The sequence below is a fragment of the Copadichromis virginalis genome, linkage group LG4, assembly GCF_057382275.1.
Source record: "Copadichromis virginalis isolate Kocher_CV1m ecotype Utaka linkage group LG4, C_Virginalis_male_GT1.1, whole genome shotgun sequence".
In the NCBI taxonomy this organism is placed as follows: domain Eukaryota; kingdom Metazoa; phylum Chordata; class Actinopteri; order Cichliformes; family Cichlidae; genus Copadichromis; species Copadichromis virginalis.
In genome coordinates this window covers 14,183,136-14,197,755 of record NC_140621.1, presented here as the reverse complement: position 1 = coordinate 14,197,755, position 14,620 = coordinate 14,183,136, and the positions used below count along the sequence as shown (strand labels likewise).

The window sequence follows — 14,620 nt, the reverse complement described above, 5'->3', positions numbered from 1 at the left end:
CTAAACAGGAAACGATACAAAACAAAAATATGAAATGAACAAAAAAAAACCATTTAAATAAAGAAAAACCCCACAAACAAAATTATGGTAAAACGGTAAACATACTGGTATCTCGGTTTCTGTCCTTTTTAAACCAATAGGGAGACAGAAACCAGGACCAATCACGACTCTATCAGAAGACTCCTCTGTACATTGAGGATTTCAGAGAACCAGCGCCCCCCATCGTTACATTGTGTAAAAGTAATCTACAATGGAGGCGCTGCTAGTAAGTATTTATTCTACAGTTCCCATCTCCTCATAACACCAGCATGAAAAATTATATTGTTGTATCTTTAGCTTTAATTTAGTTTAAAATTTTAACCTCCTGTTATTCTCTTTTTTAAATTATTAAATATATATAAACAATCATCAATCGAGGCAACGGGATCCTCCCTAAAATGACGATAGTTTATAGTGAATTTTTAAAATGATAAAAAGTTAGTTTTTTTTTCTAATTTGAAGCCTCTTCAATCTACAATTTATGTGCACGTTTTGTGTTTATTTGCCACTTCTTTTTTAAATGAATTTGTGCACTTCTTATTTCTTACTGAGTGCAGTTCCTGCTCTACACTATTGCAAAGCAAACCTCCAAATAACTAAAAGAACACTGATTGCGTGTGTGAGATTTGAAAAACTCAATGTACTGACACTTTCACTTTCACATAGTCAGATCTTTGTGTTAGAGAGAGGCAAGTGAGTGCAAACTAAGTAATGCCTTTAAAAAAAGAGTTGCAACATTTCATACATCACCATTTTTTAGCCATTATCTGTTGCCTCTTCAGTTAATGTGCCGCAGTTTACAACATTTTAACAGATGCTGAAAGGATCATGTAGAGCAGCTTTCAACATATGTGAACATCAGATATTAAAATTGTATTACATATATGTCTAAGTAGCCCGCGTTTTTTCCTTTTAGTATGCCATATTACTGAAAAATAGAAAATTAAGCTTAATAAAGCCACTTATTTGGAGCTTTCTGTACTTTTGCAAATGCCTTCAATGACTTCAAATGAAAAACGTTCTCTTTCCTCTTTGAATTCTCATGTGGGAGCACTGGACTAAAAACTTTCACATAGCATGACAAAAGTCCCAAATTCTGGCAGTTGGAACAACAAAGTATAAGGCGTGGAATGAAAAGGAAACAGCGAGTGATCCCATCCACTGACTGAAATGTAATTTAGAGCATGAGTCATAGAATTTCTGTCTGTGTATTGGTTTCACTGGAGTTTCAGGTGTAAGTCTGAGCATGTTGGAGTGGAAATTATTCACTCACGCAAATCTGACAGGTAACGTGAAACACCAGGATGAGACAGTCTTTCCAGACAGTTTATCAGTGAGGATCTCCCGGGAAAACAAAAAGGAAGTGTATAATGTTGAAATACTGTCACCTAGTTGGCAGAGGGGTAAAAGCATAGAAAACAAGAACACGAGTAAACTAAACATACCTTAACCAGAACTCAGTCCACTGTGACAGACTTTTAGTGATTCCACTAGAGTAGCTTTGCATGAGTCACAGTATAAAGAAGGATTATTATTAGTGCAGCCTTTCAGTTCATTCTGTGTAGAACAAGTTGTTTAAACTCTCTCCTCTTTAACACCACTTACCTTTCGTCCCATTGGCTGCTCCTTGCAAACAGAAGGTTTGAACAGCAGGTGGGTGGGGCTTGTGTGCCCACAGCCAGAACAATGACCTTTGATCTCGTTGAAAGTCTGGTGTATCCAGGATAAACACAAAACATATGGAAGCTTGGCTTTAAGAGCAGGAATCTTTAACCAGTTTCTCTCTAAGGCTCCTCTCAACATTATTTGGACTGTTTCAACACTATCTAAACTCTCATTATGAACAATATTTTGCATTTTCATAACCATGGTGACGACTCTAGTTTTTTTTACACAATCAAGATCGATTATAGAGCATCGCACACACATTTATTATAACCAGTGACTCCACCGAGAGCTTTTCATTTCTTCGTCTGCTCCAGTGCCTTCATCGATCTGAGTCAGCCGTGTCCTTTGGACCAGCCTGCCGTTTCCAGGGGCCGGGTGGCCGCCTCTTCTCCAAAGGTCTGTCAGCACAAACATGATGGGCAGAGATGTGCAGACATATCTTGCTTTTCAAATAGAAAGCAAAGCTGCAGTCCTGGCATTTGAGAAATTTAAAGGCGATTACAGTAGGAGACAGAAACCAGCATGTCTGGCCTACACAGATGTTTGTCACCACACCCCAATCTACCAGCTGTGTTACAGGATGTTAGTTTAAAATACATTCAGATACGCAGTGTTTAAAACTGAATGTTTGCAGTGAGGCTAACCACAGGCAGCTGGTATTTATAAGTATTATTCACCTGAACAAATATGGTTGTCAGGTCACTGTCCCTGATATGGAATCTTATCTGCAAACACAGCCGGGGTGGTGGCAGCAGTGTTGGTCGCCTGTGTGTGTGTGTGTGTGTGTGTGGGGGGGGGGGGGGGGGGGGGGGGTGGAGGAGGAGGTAAATGTATAACACATTTCTCTCGCAGTTTGGGTATCTGTGCATTTGCATAATGGGTCTGTGCTGTCTCTCACATCTGCAGCACGGTGCCAAAAAGGGCTTCTGCTGGCCACTTTTACTGTTGGATAATATTTAATTTTCCATTCAGTGGATCATATGTGTTTGAAAGGAAGAATAGGGGTGGTGGGGTTGTGTGTATGTGTGTGTTTATGTGTGTGTGTGTGTGTGTGTGTGTGTGTGGGGGGGGGGGGGGGGGGTGTCTGTAAAATGCCAGGCACATAAATGAACTGTAGAGCCAGAAGTCAGCAGTGTATACTTTCCTGTTATACACAACATTTGTGTATTTTATGGGCACAGAAGAAAACATTGCTACAGGGAAGGACTGCATAAATTAAAACACTGTTAGTCCAAGTCCTAGCAGCCTTCTTCTTTACTTTAAATACACTTGCTGGCCACTTTATTGGGCACATCTGTAATAATCTAGTAATCTAATAATTTTATCAGCCAATCAAATGGTTTGCAACTTACTGCCCGTATTCATGTAAACATGGTCAAGATGATTTACTGAAACGGAGCATCAGCATGGGGAAGAAAGGTGATTTAAATGGTTGTTGGTGCCAGATGGGCTGGTAAAAAAAAATGCCTTGTTGATGCTAGAAGTCAGAGGATAATGACCAAATGGCTTTTCACTGTTAGGAAGGTAACAGTAACTCAAATAACCACTTGTTACAATCAAAGTATGCAGAAGAGCATCTCTGAATGCACAACATGCTAAGCATTGAAGCAGATGGGCTACAGCAGCAGCAGAAAACCACATCGGGTGCCAGTCATGTCAGCTAAGAACAGGAAACTGAGGCTATAATTTACGCAAGCTAGCCAAAATAGAATAACAGAAGAATGGTCTGATGAGACTCGATTTCTGCTTCGAGATCATAAAATCGCATAAAAAACATGGAAGTGTGGATCCATTCTGGCTTGTATCAGCAGTTCAGGCAGCTGTTAGAGGTGTAATAGTGTGGGGGATATTTTCTTGTCACACTTTAAGGCCCTTGGTACCAACTGAGCAGCGTTGGCTCATTAGCCTGAATGAGTTTTGTTGCTGACCAAGTTCATCTCTTTATGACCACAGTAGTTAAGACACCTTAATCATTTCAAACTTGAACACGACAACAAATCCTCTTTAGTTTGGAAACTATTGCACAAAGAATTCAAACGGCTATAACTTTAGCTTATAAAGTGGCCAGTGGTGTAAATATCAAAAATCTAATAAATAAAATAATTCCAGTGGCTCCAAACCTTGAGGTCACTTCTTATTTGGAACATAAGCGAATAGCCAATAGAGAAATTTCTTTCTTTCTTACTATTTTGTTTTTCCAATCTTTTGCGAAATTTCTGCATATCTGTCCTTCCCTGTTCCTGGACTTTATCTAAATGAAACGTCAGAGGAAGGGGATTCCCTGGAACAACACAATAGCACAACAGAGTGATGTAAAACTACTTTCCCGAGAAGAATGTTGAGAGAATCCCATTGAATACTTTAAAACTACAAGTTGTGTTATCTCAGCTGGTCACAGTTTTATTATATGAATCTCTTGAAGTATTTGAAGTTATTAAGAAGTCACTCAAACCCCCAAACAGCTACTTTAAAGCACAGTGGAAAGAAATTAGAGTAATGGAAACAGTAAAGGAGATAAATAACAAACAAACTAGGTAACAGAGGTAAATGTCTGTCCAGGATGTGTTTGGCATCATTTTCGTTGCAACAGCGCTCGCTCCAGTCTCTTGAGTTCAGTTGACTCATTTGGTCAGGTTTTGTTATCACCTTTGTGCCTCCCTTCCTGTCTTGTTTCAGTCCGGGTTTGTGTTTCAGAAGCGACCTGTTCACATGTCACACTTGCAAGTCACAGCAGAGGGTGTCGGTACTTTGTGGTGAGGGGTTTGCCTTTCGTTGGTGAAGTTAGCAGCAGCCAGGAGAGCGAAAGGGGAGGGGAGAAGAGGGCAGGGGAGGGGTTACGAGCCCAGTCCCGCGGAACATCCTGCGACCACATCTGAGAGAGTCGGAACGAAGCTCGGCAAGGTCCCCTCACCGCCAACTTCTCTTGCTGCGCGCCGATCGTCGCTTTCGTGCCCAGTCGTTTAAACCCCGGAGCAAGCGCGGGCCGGTTGTCCTGGTACCCGCTCTGCGAGTCGCAGGCTCTCCTGGACTTATGTTTTTATCTCTGGACGCGCGGTGGTGGGACATCCGGAATGGGGAATCCGTAGGAGAAGACTGCGCTGGCTGGTTTTACTGTTTGCGATAAAAACACAAGAGAACGCAGGCGCGCAGACGCGCTGGCCCGCATAGCCTACGCACGAGATGGACTTCAAGAAAACAAAATTTGGAAAGTAAGTTGAATTCCCAGGAAAATAAGAAAAAAAGTTTGAGCGTTGTTATCTAGCAGCATGTTTTTGTTTTCGTTTGTGACAGATCCTGTGCATCCATGCGTACTGACGCGCCGGCACGTGCGCGATCAGAGGGATATGTTATAGATTAGTTTGTGTGAAAAAGCCAGAGAGAGAGAGGGAGGGGGGGGGGGGGGGGGTGTGCAGAGCAGCTATCTTTATTAAAAATATAAGAAGATTTTTTTTAATCTTACTGCGGTGATCGATCCCTTTGATGTATAAGTCGCTTTGTGGTATCTGTGCAATCCATCGGGCTTTCCTTGGGAAGTTGAAAATAGTTCAGTGTCAGTTAACTTTAGACAGAACCGGTCTGTCTGTGTGTGTGTGTGTGTGTGTGTGTGTGTGTGTGTGAGAGAGAGAGAGAGAGAGAGAGAGAGAAAGTGATCTGGGGACGTCGGTAATCATGAGAACCAGAGTCCCAGAGGAGATTAACTTGATCTTTGCTGTAAAAGGAATAGCCTTGAAGTCACAAATATTGGATACACACACGCACACACAATCTGTGGGGGGTTTATTCGTTTTACTGCATTCCTTAGCTCCTTACCCTAGCCATCACAGTTGAATGCCAGCATTCCCATAATTCTGGCCTTTACCCTAAATCCAAGTCTTGGCCTTGAAAAAAACCCAGCGTGATCTAACTAAACTAGCTTGTGTTGGTACAGTCAGGTCAAAGTCCCCACTGGGCTTGATAATGTATGGAATGTGCTGTAATGCTCAGTGAGATGAAAACAGGGGTGCCACATGCATGCACGTAACTGTGCCGTGACACATCTGCCGGAGAGGAAGAGGTGAGCGCACGGAGAGGGAGACTCTCAATAGAAAAAAGGGATGCTGATACAATAATGCCCTGTCTGATCAGCCTTTGAATTTCCATCCCTCTATTTCACTTCATTACTCACACACACACAAAGCCCTCCTGTCATAACTGATTAGAACACATCAGAGTACCACACTGAGCCACAGTACAGCAACAGTGCTCAGAAAAATACTGCTCCCTTGTTCTGTTGCTTGGCAGAGCCTAAAGGGACACCGGACAAAGAAACGAGGAAAGGCAGTCACAGAGCGATCTAATGTTATCTTGCTAAATGCTGTTTTTGCTTTTTATTACACGTTTATTACAAGTTTAATGTGTCCAGAATTGTTTTTTTTAATTTTGCAGTAGGAAAACATTTAATAAAAGCACAAGAAGATGGAAGGGATGAGTCCTGGTGTGTGTGGGAGACAAATGGAGGTTGTTTGTAAATGATAGAGCCCTGATGACACCAGCCAGACCAACAACAACCCCCCGAAAAAGCACCAACTTTCCTGTTATGAGGGAATACATTCATATTTATGCATATTTATGTTTTAATTTTAGTCTAATTAGTCTGTTAGTCTAATCTCAAACAGTTATGGAAACCTAGAAATGTATCTGTTCATGCTTTTTCATCCTTCAGGGTTAGCTGGGTCCTCGCTCTCGTATTTTGGTAAAAACTATAAAGGCACAGATGCTGATCTGTTATTAAATTCTGCTATCAGCCGCTGGCTTAGCTTCTGTGTCAGCAGACTCGTGCTCTGTAGATTAGTTTGACAGGGAGGGAAACCCGAAGTCTTCCTGCGTGCGAACACAAGTCGGCCCACACGGACCTGATGTCAGGGCGAACTGGCAAAGTGTAGTTTTAGCACGTTGCCTTGGTGTGAACGTAGATGACGGGGAAGCCGTTTTTAAGTGCAAAGAGGTGAAAAGGGGTTAAGAAGTCCACGCTCCAAAACCAGAGGGAGCTCGTTCCCCGCATGTGGGCACAAATTGAGGAAATGCTTTTTGTCTGGGAAAAAGCGATCAGGCAGGAATAATGAAATAGAGGGAGAAGCTGGAGAAGTTAGTCCTGGAACAAGCATCAGGTTCTTTCACAGCTTTGAGGGCATGAGGACAGATATCAACTGAAGGAGAATGTGAAGGAAACAGCAAATATTAACTCAAAATCTACAAAGAAACAAAAAATGAGAGGATGAGCAGGTCATAGCGAGGCTGATTGCCAACGTGTTGCCATCAGTTAATGAGCACAACTCAAGCAGACTTGACTCAGCTGGCTTCCAGCCACTGACAAAGTTACATTTGGAGGATGAAATTTGAAGTTAATTAAAGGTGATAAATACCAATGCATGCTGTTACAATACTCAGCATAATGACAATAAAATCCTAACATGAGTTAGAAATATTGTGATAAAAGTATCCTCTGCCCTCTATTCCCCAAACAGTGAAGTTTTACTGCTTTACTTACCTCTCCACAAAGCTGCGGCGTTCACTGACACCAAAAATACAAAACAAAAAACCCCCTGCTGTCATCTTGGCATTGGTCAATAAAAATGAGCACACAGTTTGTGCATTTTAAAATCTGATATTTTTTGAATTTGAAAGGAAGTCACAGTGGTTTCCTTTCTCCCACGAGCTGCATTTTGCCAAAGATACTTTCTTTTTCATAGTCACGTGACTTTCAAAGGGTTCCTTATCTGTGATATCTGTGAAGCGTCAGAGGTTTGGATTCAGAAAGTGTTTTTCTCCCTCTGATGTCTGGTCAGAGTTCACGTAGCCTCGTATTTGGTAGACATTTAGGTGACTAGTGTGTGAAGTCGTAGTGCATAAGCTTAAGCAGCCACGTTACCTTCCCTTATCTGCTCTCCTTCTTCTGCTTTACTTCCTCCCGACTTACTCTTTCCATTCATCTTTTATAAGAACGCAAAGACGAGGCACGTGATGGTGAGTGCGCGGCCTAAATGTGTAATCAAATAACACAGCTGACCAACAGCGACGCACCTGTGGCCCTGCATGAGAGGCTTCTTTTAAACCAGTGTGTGCGTGTCCGTGTGTGCGTGTGTTCATCCTGATGTAAAAAAATGTGATTTCGTAACATCTCCAGATGTGTTTTTTCCCTTTAAGCTGGGATTGAGAGGTTTACTGCTGATTACGTAAATACAACACACACACACACCTACGCATATACACACACCCGCACACACACGTAGCAACTTTCTCATGGCGAATAATGCAATGCGGTTAATAGTTAATGGCCAGTGGTGTCCCTTTGTGGTGGTAACAATGAAGCACTCTAAAATGCAGACAGTGTGATGAGGATTAGAGAGCTGCAAATCCTTTCACAATGACCATCTCACACACACACACACACACACACACACACACACACACACACACACACACACACACACACACACACACACACACACACACACACACACACACACACAAGAACAAGAAGTAAGGCCTCCAGATCTCCTTTCATTATCTAAACACATACTTTCGCCTCTCCGTCTTCCCCCTCTCGGCCCTCTCTCAGGTTCATGAACTGCAGGGTGCCAGCCAGCAAGAGATACCAGCCCACTGAATATGAACACGTTGCAAACTGTGCCACACATGCGGTAAGTCTAAACAAATACGTACGTAGAGCAAACAAACAACACACAATACATGTACACAAAGAAATACACGTGTCGCTGCTGTGTTAGCTCAGAGGATCCTCTAAAAAAACGATGAGGAGGATTGTGAAGAATGAGGCACGGTGATGTGTGATGGAAGCATTGGGCTGTAATCTCTGAGTCAGCCTGTAGTTTCCTGTAATCTGCCGTAATCCCAGTGTGTCCCTATGGAAGACTACGACTGCCAAAATCAAAAATTAAATAGACATGAAGTGTAAAATAGTGACTTTCACCTCCCATTCTTTACTTTTCTGTTTCATTTACAAAATATTCCTCAATGTATAAATAATAAAATAGCTAATTAAAAATGATAATTATGTAAAACTACAATAGTTTTTAATCAATGCTAATTCATGCTACAATATTTTGTAGCATTAATGATGAATCATAGATACAGAAGATCTAATACGCCTCTAAATCTCTCATGGCAGTTAAAATACGTTCAAACGTGTACACAGTGAATATAGATGTAATGTCGCCGTTTGGTGCTCAGTTGAAATGTCAAATGTGCAAATATATGTAGTATTTGTACAAAATATTTGTATACACCATATAGATGTTCGCACTCAGTCCCAGAGGGAATGTTTATGCAAAGTTTCATCAACATTGGTCCACTTGTCTAGGAGGAGATAGGGAACATACAAATATAGATCCATACGCTACGATCACTATAGTATGATATACATCGTTACTGCTTCCATAGGAATTAAGAAGGTCAGTAGCAGCCAACTGCTTCAAATCAAATGCACTGGATTAACTGCTCAGTGGGGTTCCCACCTGTATAAAAGCAGAACTTTTGGCAGTTTGCTCGTCAGGAGTTCGCAGGCATGTTAACACAATGCCACAGTCTTACCAGGTGTGGACGTGCCAGCAAACTCGTGCCAAGGTCAGACCGTGCACTGCTCAGAGAAACTGTAAAATACCCCAAAACCCACATCTGGGATTCCACAGGCCTCAGTTAGCATGTTATGACAGCACAATTAGAAGAAAAGACTCAGCAAGTATGGCTTGTTTTGAATGGTTACCTGGGAAGTTGCATCTGATTGAACCAGATTGCTTCTGAAACAAAGTGGAGATGTGAGACCATAATGCAGCCGCATACCTGGGCACCTTGCAGTCACTGAGTCGACCATGACAATGGCAAACTGTCTGACGGCTAAAACTTGGCCAAAACTGGGTCATGTGACAGGACAGTGATGCCAAACACAGTCTACACAGTCTGAAAAAGAAAAGACGATTCAGTCAATGTTCAGACCCCAGCCCGACTGAAAAGCTGTGGCGTTACCTTAACAGAGCTGTGCATTAACAAATACCCACAAAACTCAATGAGCCGAATCGTCGTAAAGAAGAGTGGGTGGAAATTAATCTGGGATGATGTGAGAGACTGTTAAAGTCAAAAATGAGTCATAGTCATTTATATATGACATAGCCTGATATATTTAGATATGATTTTGGCAGCTTGTGTCCTCCATATGCATCTTCTCAGTGAGAGTGAATGATACAAGCAGCGAGAGGAGACACTACAGCTCTAATGGCCGTAAAGCTTTAAACAGGATGTTCTATAGCCATTTGTGTTCATGATGTATGTTTTGATCATCCCCTCTCCTGCCACAAAGCCCATTAGCATGTGAGTCGGTGTATCTCGTAAACATACAAACAAAATGTCCTACTTCTGTTACCAAAAAAAGTTCAGTTTTCATCAGTCATTAACACTTATAAAGGATCCAAGTGGACTTTTAGTGAAATCGTGGTTAATATTTTCTTTATATCCCACTTTTGTCCCCTGGTTGGTCACAGAATAACATCAAATACAAAATCCGTAAATATAGTTCATGACCTTTTTGGGAAATATACTTACGTGCTTTATTATTATTATTATTATTATTATTATTATTATTATTATTATTATTTCTTGCTGGGAGTTTGATGAGAAAACACGACGCCACAATGAGTGGAAATAAAGCGGAAATTTTATTGGCTCTGCTCAAAGGTAATAAACTCCTCGTGGATTTATGGGGGAGTTATACGCTGGTATAATAACCACGGAGTTATTAAGTCTGGCAAATAAATAATCCCACACATGAAAGCACAATGTGTTATTTTTCAAAGGTGTTAATCAGCGTTGTTTTGGACAGAGCCAGACTTTCTGCTAAGCAAAACTTTACTAGAGCTCAAGAGTGCTATCAAAAAGTGATTTCTCCTGGGCTCAGAGGAAGAGAAATGTGAAAAGTTTCATTTTTAGGAAGAGTAAAAAATGCAATTTTTCATGACGGCGGTAAAGAAAGTTAATTGTGTAAGGGGATGGAGCTCTGGGTACATTTATTTATTTATTTATTTACCTGTTTGGAACTTGATTAGCATTATGAACATGAGTGTGAATGAACTGCACATATTAAAGTCTGACATGATTATTGGATATTTGAATCTTTTCCAGTTGTGGATTCTTCCCAGTATGGTCGGTGGGTCCGTCCTCTACTTTCTCTCCGTGGACCGATGGCATCGTGTCGCTGCCTGGCTCTATGGGAGCGGCCTCACCGGCTTATTCATCACCTCAACTCTTTTCCATACTGCTGCCTGGAAAATCAGCCACCTCAGGTGTGTGTTTGTGTGTGTGTTGGGGGGAGGAAGTGCTGATAGGGATTTGGCAGATGTGCCATCGTGTACTTATGAGCTGCTCCGGTAGGTTTACGACACAGTTAGATGAACACTTTGTTTGTTGCAACCCAAAGGTTTTACAAAAACCAGACGAGGAACAATAATCAAGAAATTTCATGTCACTTTGGCTCACAAAAATGTGTTTTTGGTGAGTTTTTTGTTGTCAAAGTATCCAAAACAGAAGATATTTGTGATACTGAGGTATGACAAGCAAATTTTATTTTGGCTAACAGCTTTTCCAAAACAACAACAACCAAAAAGTCCCACAAAGGAGAAAAAAAAGATTGTTATGGAATGGAGAGACAGGTTATTGATGGAAAAGATGGCAACTGAAGCGTTGCTTATGCACTTTTTATCTACTTCCAGGGGCAGTAGTCTCGCTTCTTTATATTTTGCTAGGAAAATGGGAACAAGGGGCCATGATTTATTGAAACATGCACAAAGATACTTGGAAATGCAGTTTATGAGCCAAAATTGGGTTTTGTTTAATTCTAACAAGCTTGAAAGTCAATATTTGGCATGACCACATTTATTCTTTAACAGAGCCTGAACTCTTTTAGGCAGCTTTCTCAACATTTCTTTAAATTGTCTTTAGGAATACAGAGCTCTCAAAATTTCAAAATCCCTGGTAGCCCTTCGGGCAGGGACTCTTCAGTTTTTGGTAGCCCAAAATAAATTTAAGTAGCCCGAATAAAAAAGAGAGCAATTTTTTGATTGATGTTTTGTTTCCTTTACAATATTATACATTAAAGTATAATATTGTAAAGGAAACAAAACATTAATCAAAAAATTGTTGAAAAACAAATTACAACATTGTATAAAAATTACAATCATCAACTCAAATACTTGGTTCTAATTGAACAGAAATTTCTATGAACTTGTAAGAACTGTGTAGGACATGAATCAGTCTGTGTCAGATCCTGAATTTGAAATTTCCACTGAAGTCACGGGTAAGAGACAAGTGGAACCAAGATCTAGGCCATTTGCTTTTTAAAGTTTGCAAAGACTGCTAAATTTTGCCAGTGGTAGTTCACTCTTTGCAACATAGTACGCTGTTCTAAACAGATTTTTCAGGTTTATTTTTAGTATGTTATTTGCAATTGGTGTTTGTTCTGGGAAAGATATTGCAGACTGAGCAATAATACGTTTCTTGCATTTCTCATGGGTTCTAATGGGGGCCTTTCTTAAAATAACTGGTCCCAGTAACAAAGGCGCTTATCGACTCAGAAATCGAGAGAAAACCAACAACACACCCGGCAGAACATTATGTTATTTACACGGGTGCACATAAGTGGTCCGCATGTGCGCATTCGCTGTCAAAATAAAGCGCACCAGATAAGAAGTTGCAACGCGCGTTTGCCTCCATATAAAAAGCACTGTTTTTGTCTGCTAGAGTGGGATTTTCATGGCACATTCCGCACCACATCTCTGTGCGTTCATCATTTGTTTGAAGCCAGCTCACCTCCTGCAACCACTTTTCCGAGAATACGTGCTTCTTTTGTGGTTCGGACTCCTTCTGACATTTGTCTGGAGGTGGAGGAACACCAAAGTAATTGCTTAAAGGAGCTTCTTCGACATCTTTAAGAGTTCTAAACAAATGTCTGTCCTCCTCCAGAAAATCTTATGTATGCAAACACGCGTTGCAACTTCATATCTTGTGCGCATTTTTTTTTATTTTGACAGCGAATGCGCACCTGCGGACCACTTATCTGCAGCCCCGGTTATATAGCTCGTCATATTGCAGCCACAGAAATTCTTTTGTCCATGAAACCATAAAGCTGTCACGGTCCTGGGTCTCCTGACCCAGCGTTTTTAGTTCTTTGTGATTTTTGTATTATTGTACTTGTGTGTGATTTATTCTATGGCTTCTAGTTTTGATCCCTTGCCCTTCATGTCTCTCTGTGTCCCCTCTGTTCTGTGTAATTGTGTGTCTTTGCATGTTTGAGTTTCTTGTTTTCTGTCACTCTGCATTGTGCATTATGTTCTCATGGTTGGTTTTTTGTTACTCTCTCTAGTCTAGTCTCTTGTGTTCCCAGCTGAGTATTTCCCTGTGTATTTTGGTTCTTAGACCTCTGCCTTATGGTTTATGTCTCTGTATTTCTTAGTTGCTGTCTCCACTGTGTCAAGTTCGCGTCTCTGTGTGATACTTCCTGTTTTACTTTGATGGTCCGTGTCTCATGTGAATGCGTCCTGCTTTGCTTGTCTCGTCAGTCCTGATTTCTCCCAGCTGTGCCCTCCTTCTGTGTCTCATTCCCCTCGTTACTTCCCAGTGTATTTAAACCCTGTGTTTCTCTGAGTCAGTGTCGCGTCGTCCCTCATGCTGTGTGTGGATCTCCCTGTGAGTTCTTAGTTTATGGTTTCCCAGTTTAGTCTAGTTTTGTATGTTTGTTCTACCAGCAAATAAAGCTGTGTTTTGAGTTCACCTCCCCGAGTCTGTGAGTCCTGCATTTTGGGTCCAACTCCTGCCTGCCGCACAGCGATTCATGACAGTACGACGCGACCAGACATGGACCCAGCAGGCTCCTCCCGGGAAAGCGATTTGGCCCGCATCTTCAGCCTGTGGGAGTGAGTTTCCCATGCCTCGGACATTAAAGCAATGTCCATTGGGATAAACGCCATCGAGGCAATTCTCAAGGGGAATCCCCATCTTCGCGAGCTCTCAGGATTTTCGGGCCTACTGTCCAATCTGCAGAAAGCCAAGGAGACAATACAAGCTCGCGAGCTCGTCATACCGCAACAGCGACCGCCACAATCGGGAAACGTTTCCACGCCGCTGCCACTGGACTCCTCTCCATCCACCCTCCACTCTGACTGTCACTCACCCGCTGCTTTTCTCGCAGCAATGTGGTCGGAGGATGAGGAGCCGGCCGTGATCTCTCCGTCGTTGCCAGTTTCCTCCATCACCGCACCTCCGGCTTCCCGAATAAAACGGCATTCACGCTGCCGACACCCACCGCCACAGCCAGACCCCGAGACATCTGAGTTGCCAGCTGTGGTGAGTGGAAGGGACAATCAAGAGTTTCCTGACTTTGGGACTGTTTATTCCGGGGCTGTGTTTTTTCACTTAGCTGCCCAGCCAGAAGCGCTAGCTCCATCTCCTGTGTCCCCGCTAGCACAGCCATTAACTCCACCACACGCTCCATTTTCACCTCTACCATCGCTTCAGTCATCAGTTCGGTCTGCCACTCAGTCGCCCTTAGTTCCGTCATCCACACTACCACCTGTTTCCCTTCCACCACCACCATCACTACACCCAGCCATTCAGGCTGCTACTCAGTCAGACATTCAACCCATAGCCCTGCCGTTAATATGCTCTATAGCTGAGCCACTAGCCGCCCGACCCGCAGCCACTTCAGCCACTCCTCCACCCGTCACACCTCCACTACAACCATCACTGCAATCCCCAGTGCAGTCTCCAGTGTCCCCAGTGCAGCCTCCTGCAGCCCTGCTTTCCCCAGTGCAGTCTCCAGTGTCCCCAGTGCAGCATCCCTTAGCACAGTCATCCACTCAATCACCAGCTC

General features: G+C 42.4%; 1 protein-coding gene across 4 annotated transcripts in view; it reads left to right on the top strand.

Moving 5' to 3' along the window:
• Positions 1-4,492: 4,492 nt before the first annotated feature.
• mmd2a (monocyte to macrophage differentiation-associated 2a) overlaps positions 4,493-14,620 on the top strand; it is a 27,257-nt gene continuing 17,129 nt past the window's right edge. For 2 of the 4 annotated variants that reach the window (XM_085453719.1, XM_085453718.1), the window contains exons 1-3: positions 4,495-4,916; positions 8,306-8,387; positions 10,879-11,039. In XM_085453719.1, the coding sequence (XP_085309845.1) occupies positions 4,888-4,916; positions 8,306-8,387; positions 10,879-11,039 (272 nt within the window). In that variant the 5' untranslated portion in view covers positions 4,495-4,887. Of the gene's footprint in view, positions 4,917-8,305; positions 8,388-10,878; positions 11,040-14,620 lie in introns of all 4 variants that reach the window. The other 2 variants (XM_085453717.1, XM_085453716.1) reach the window with 2 other exon arrangements.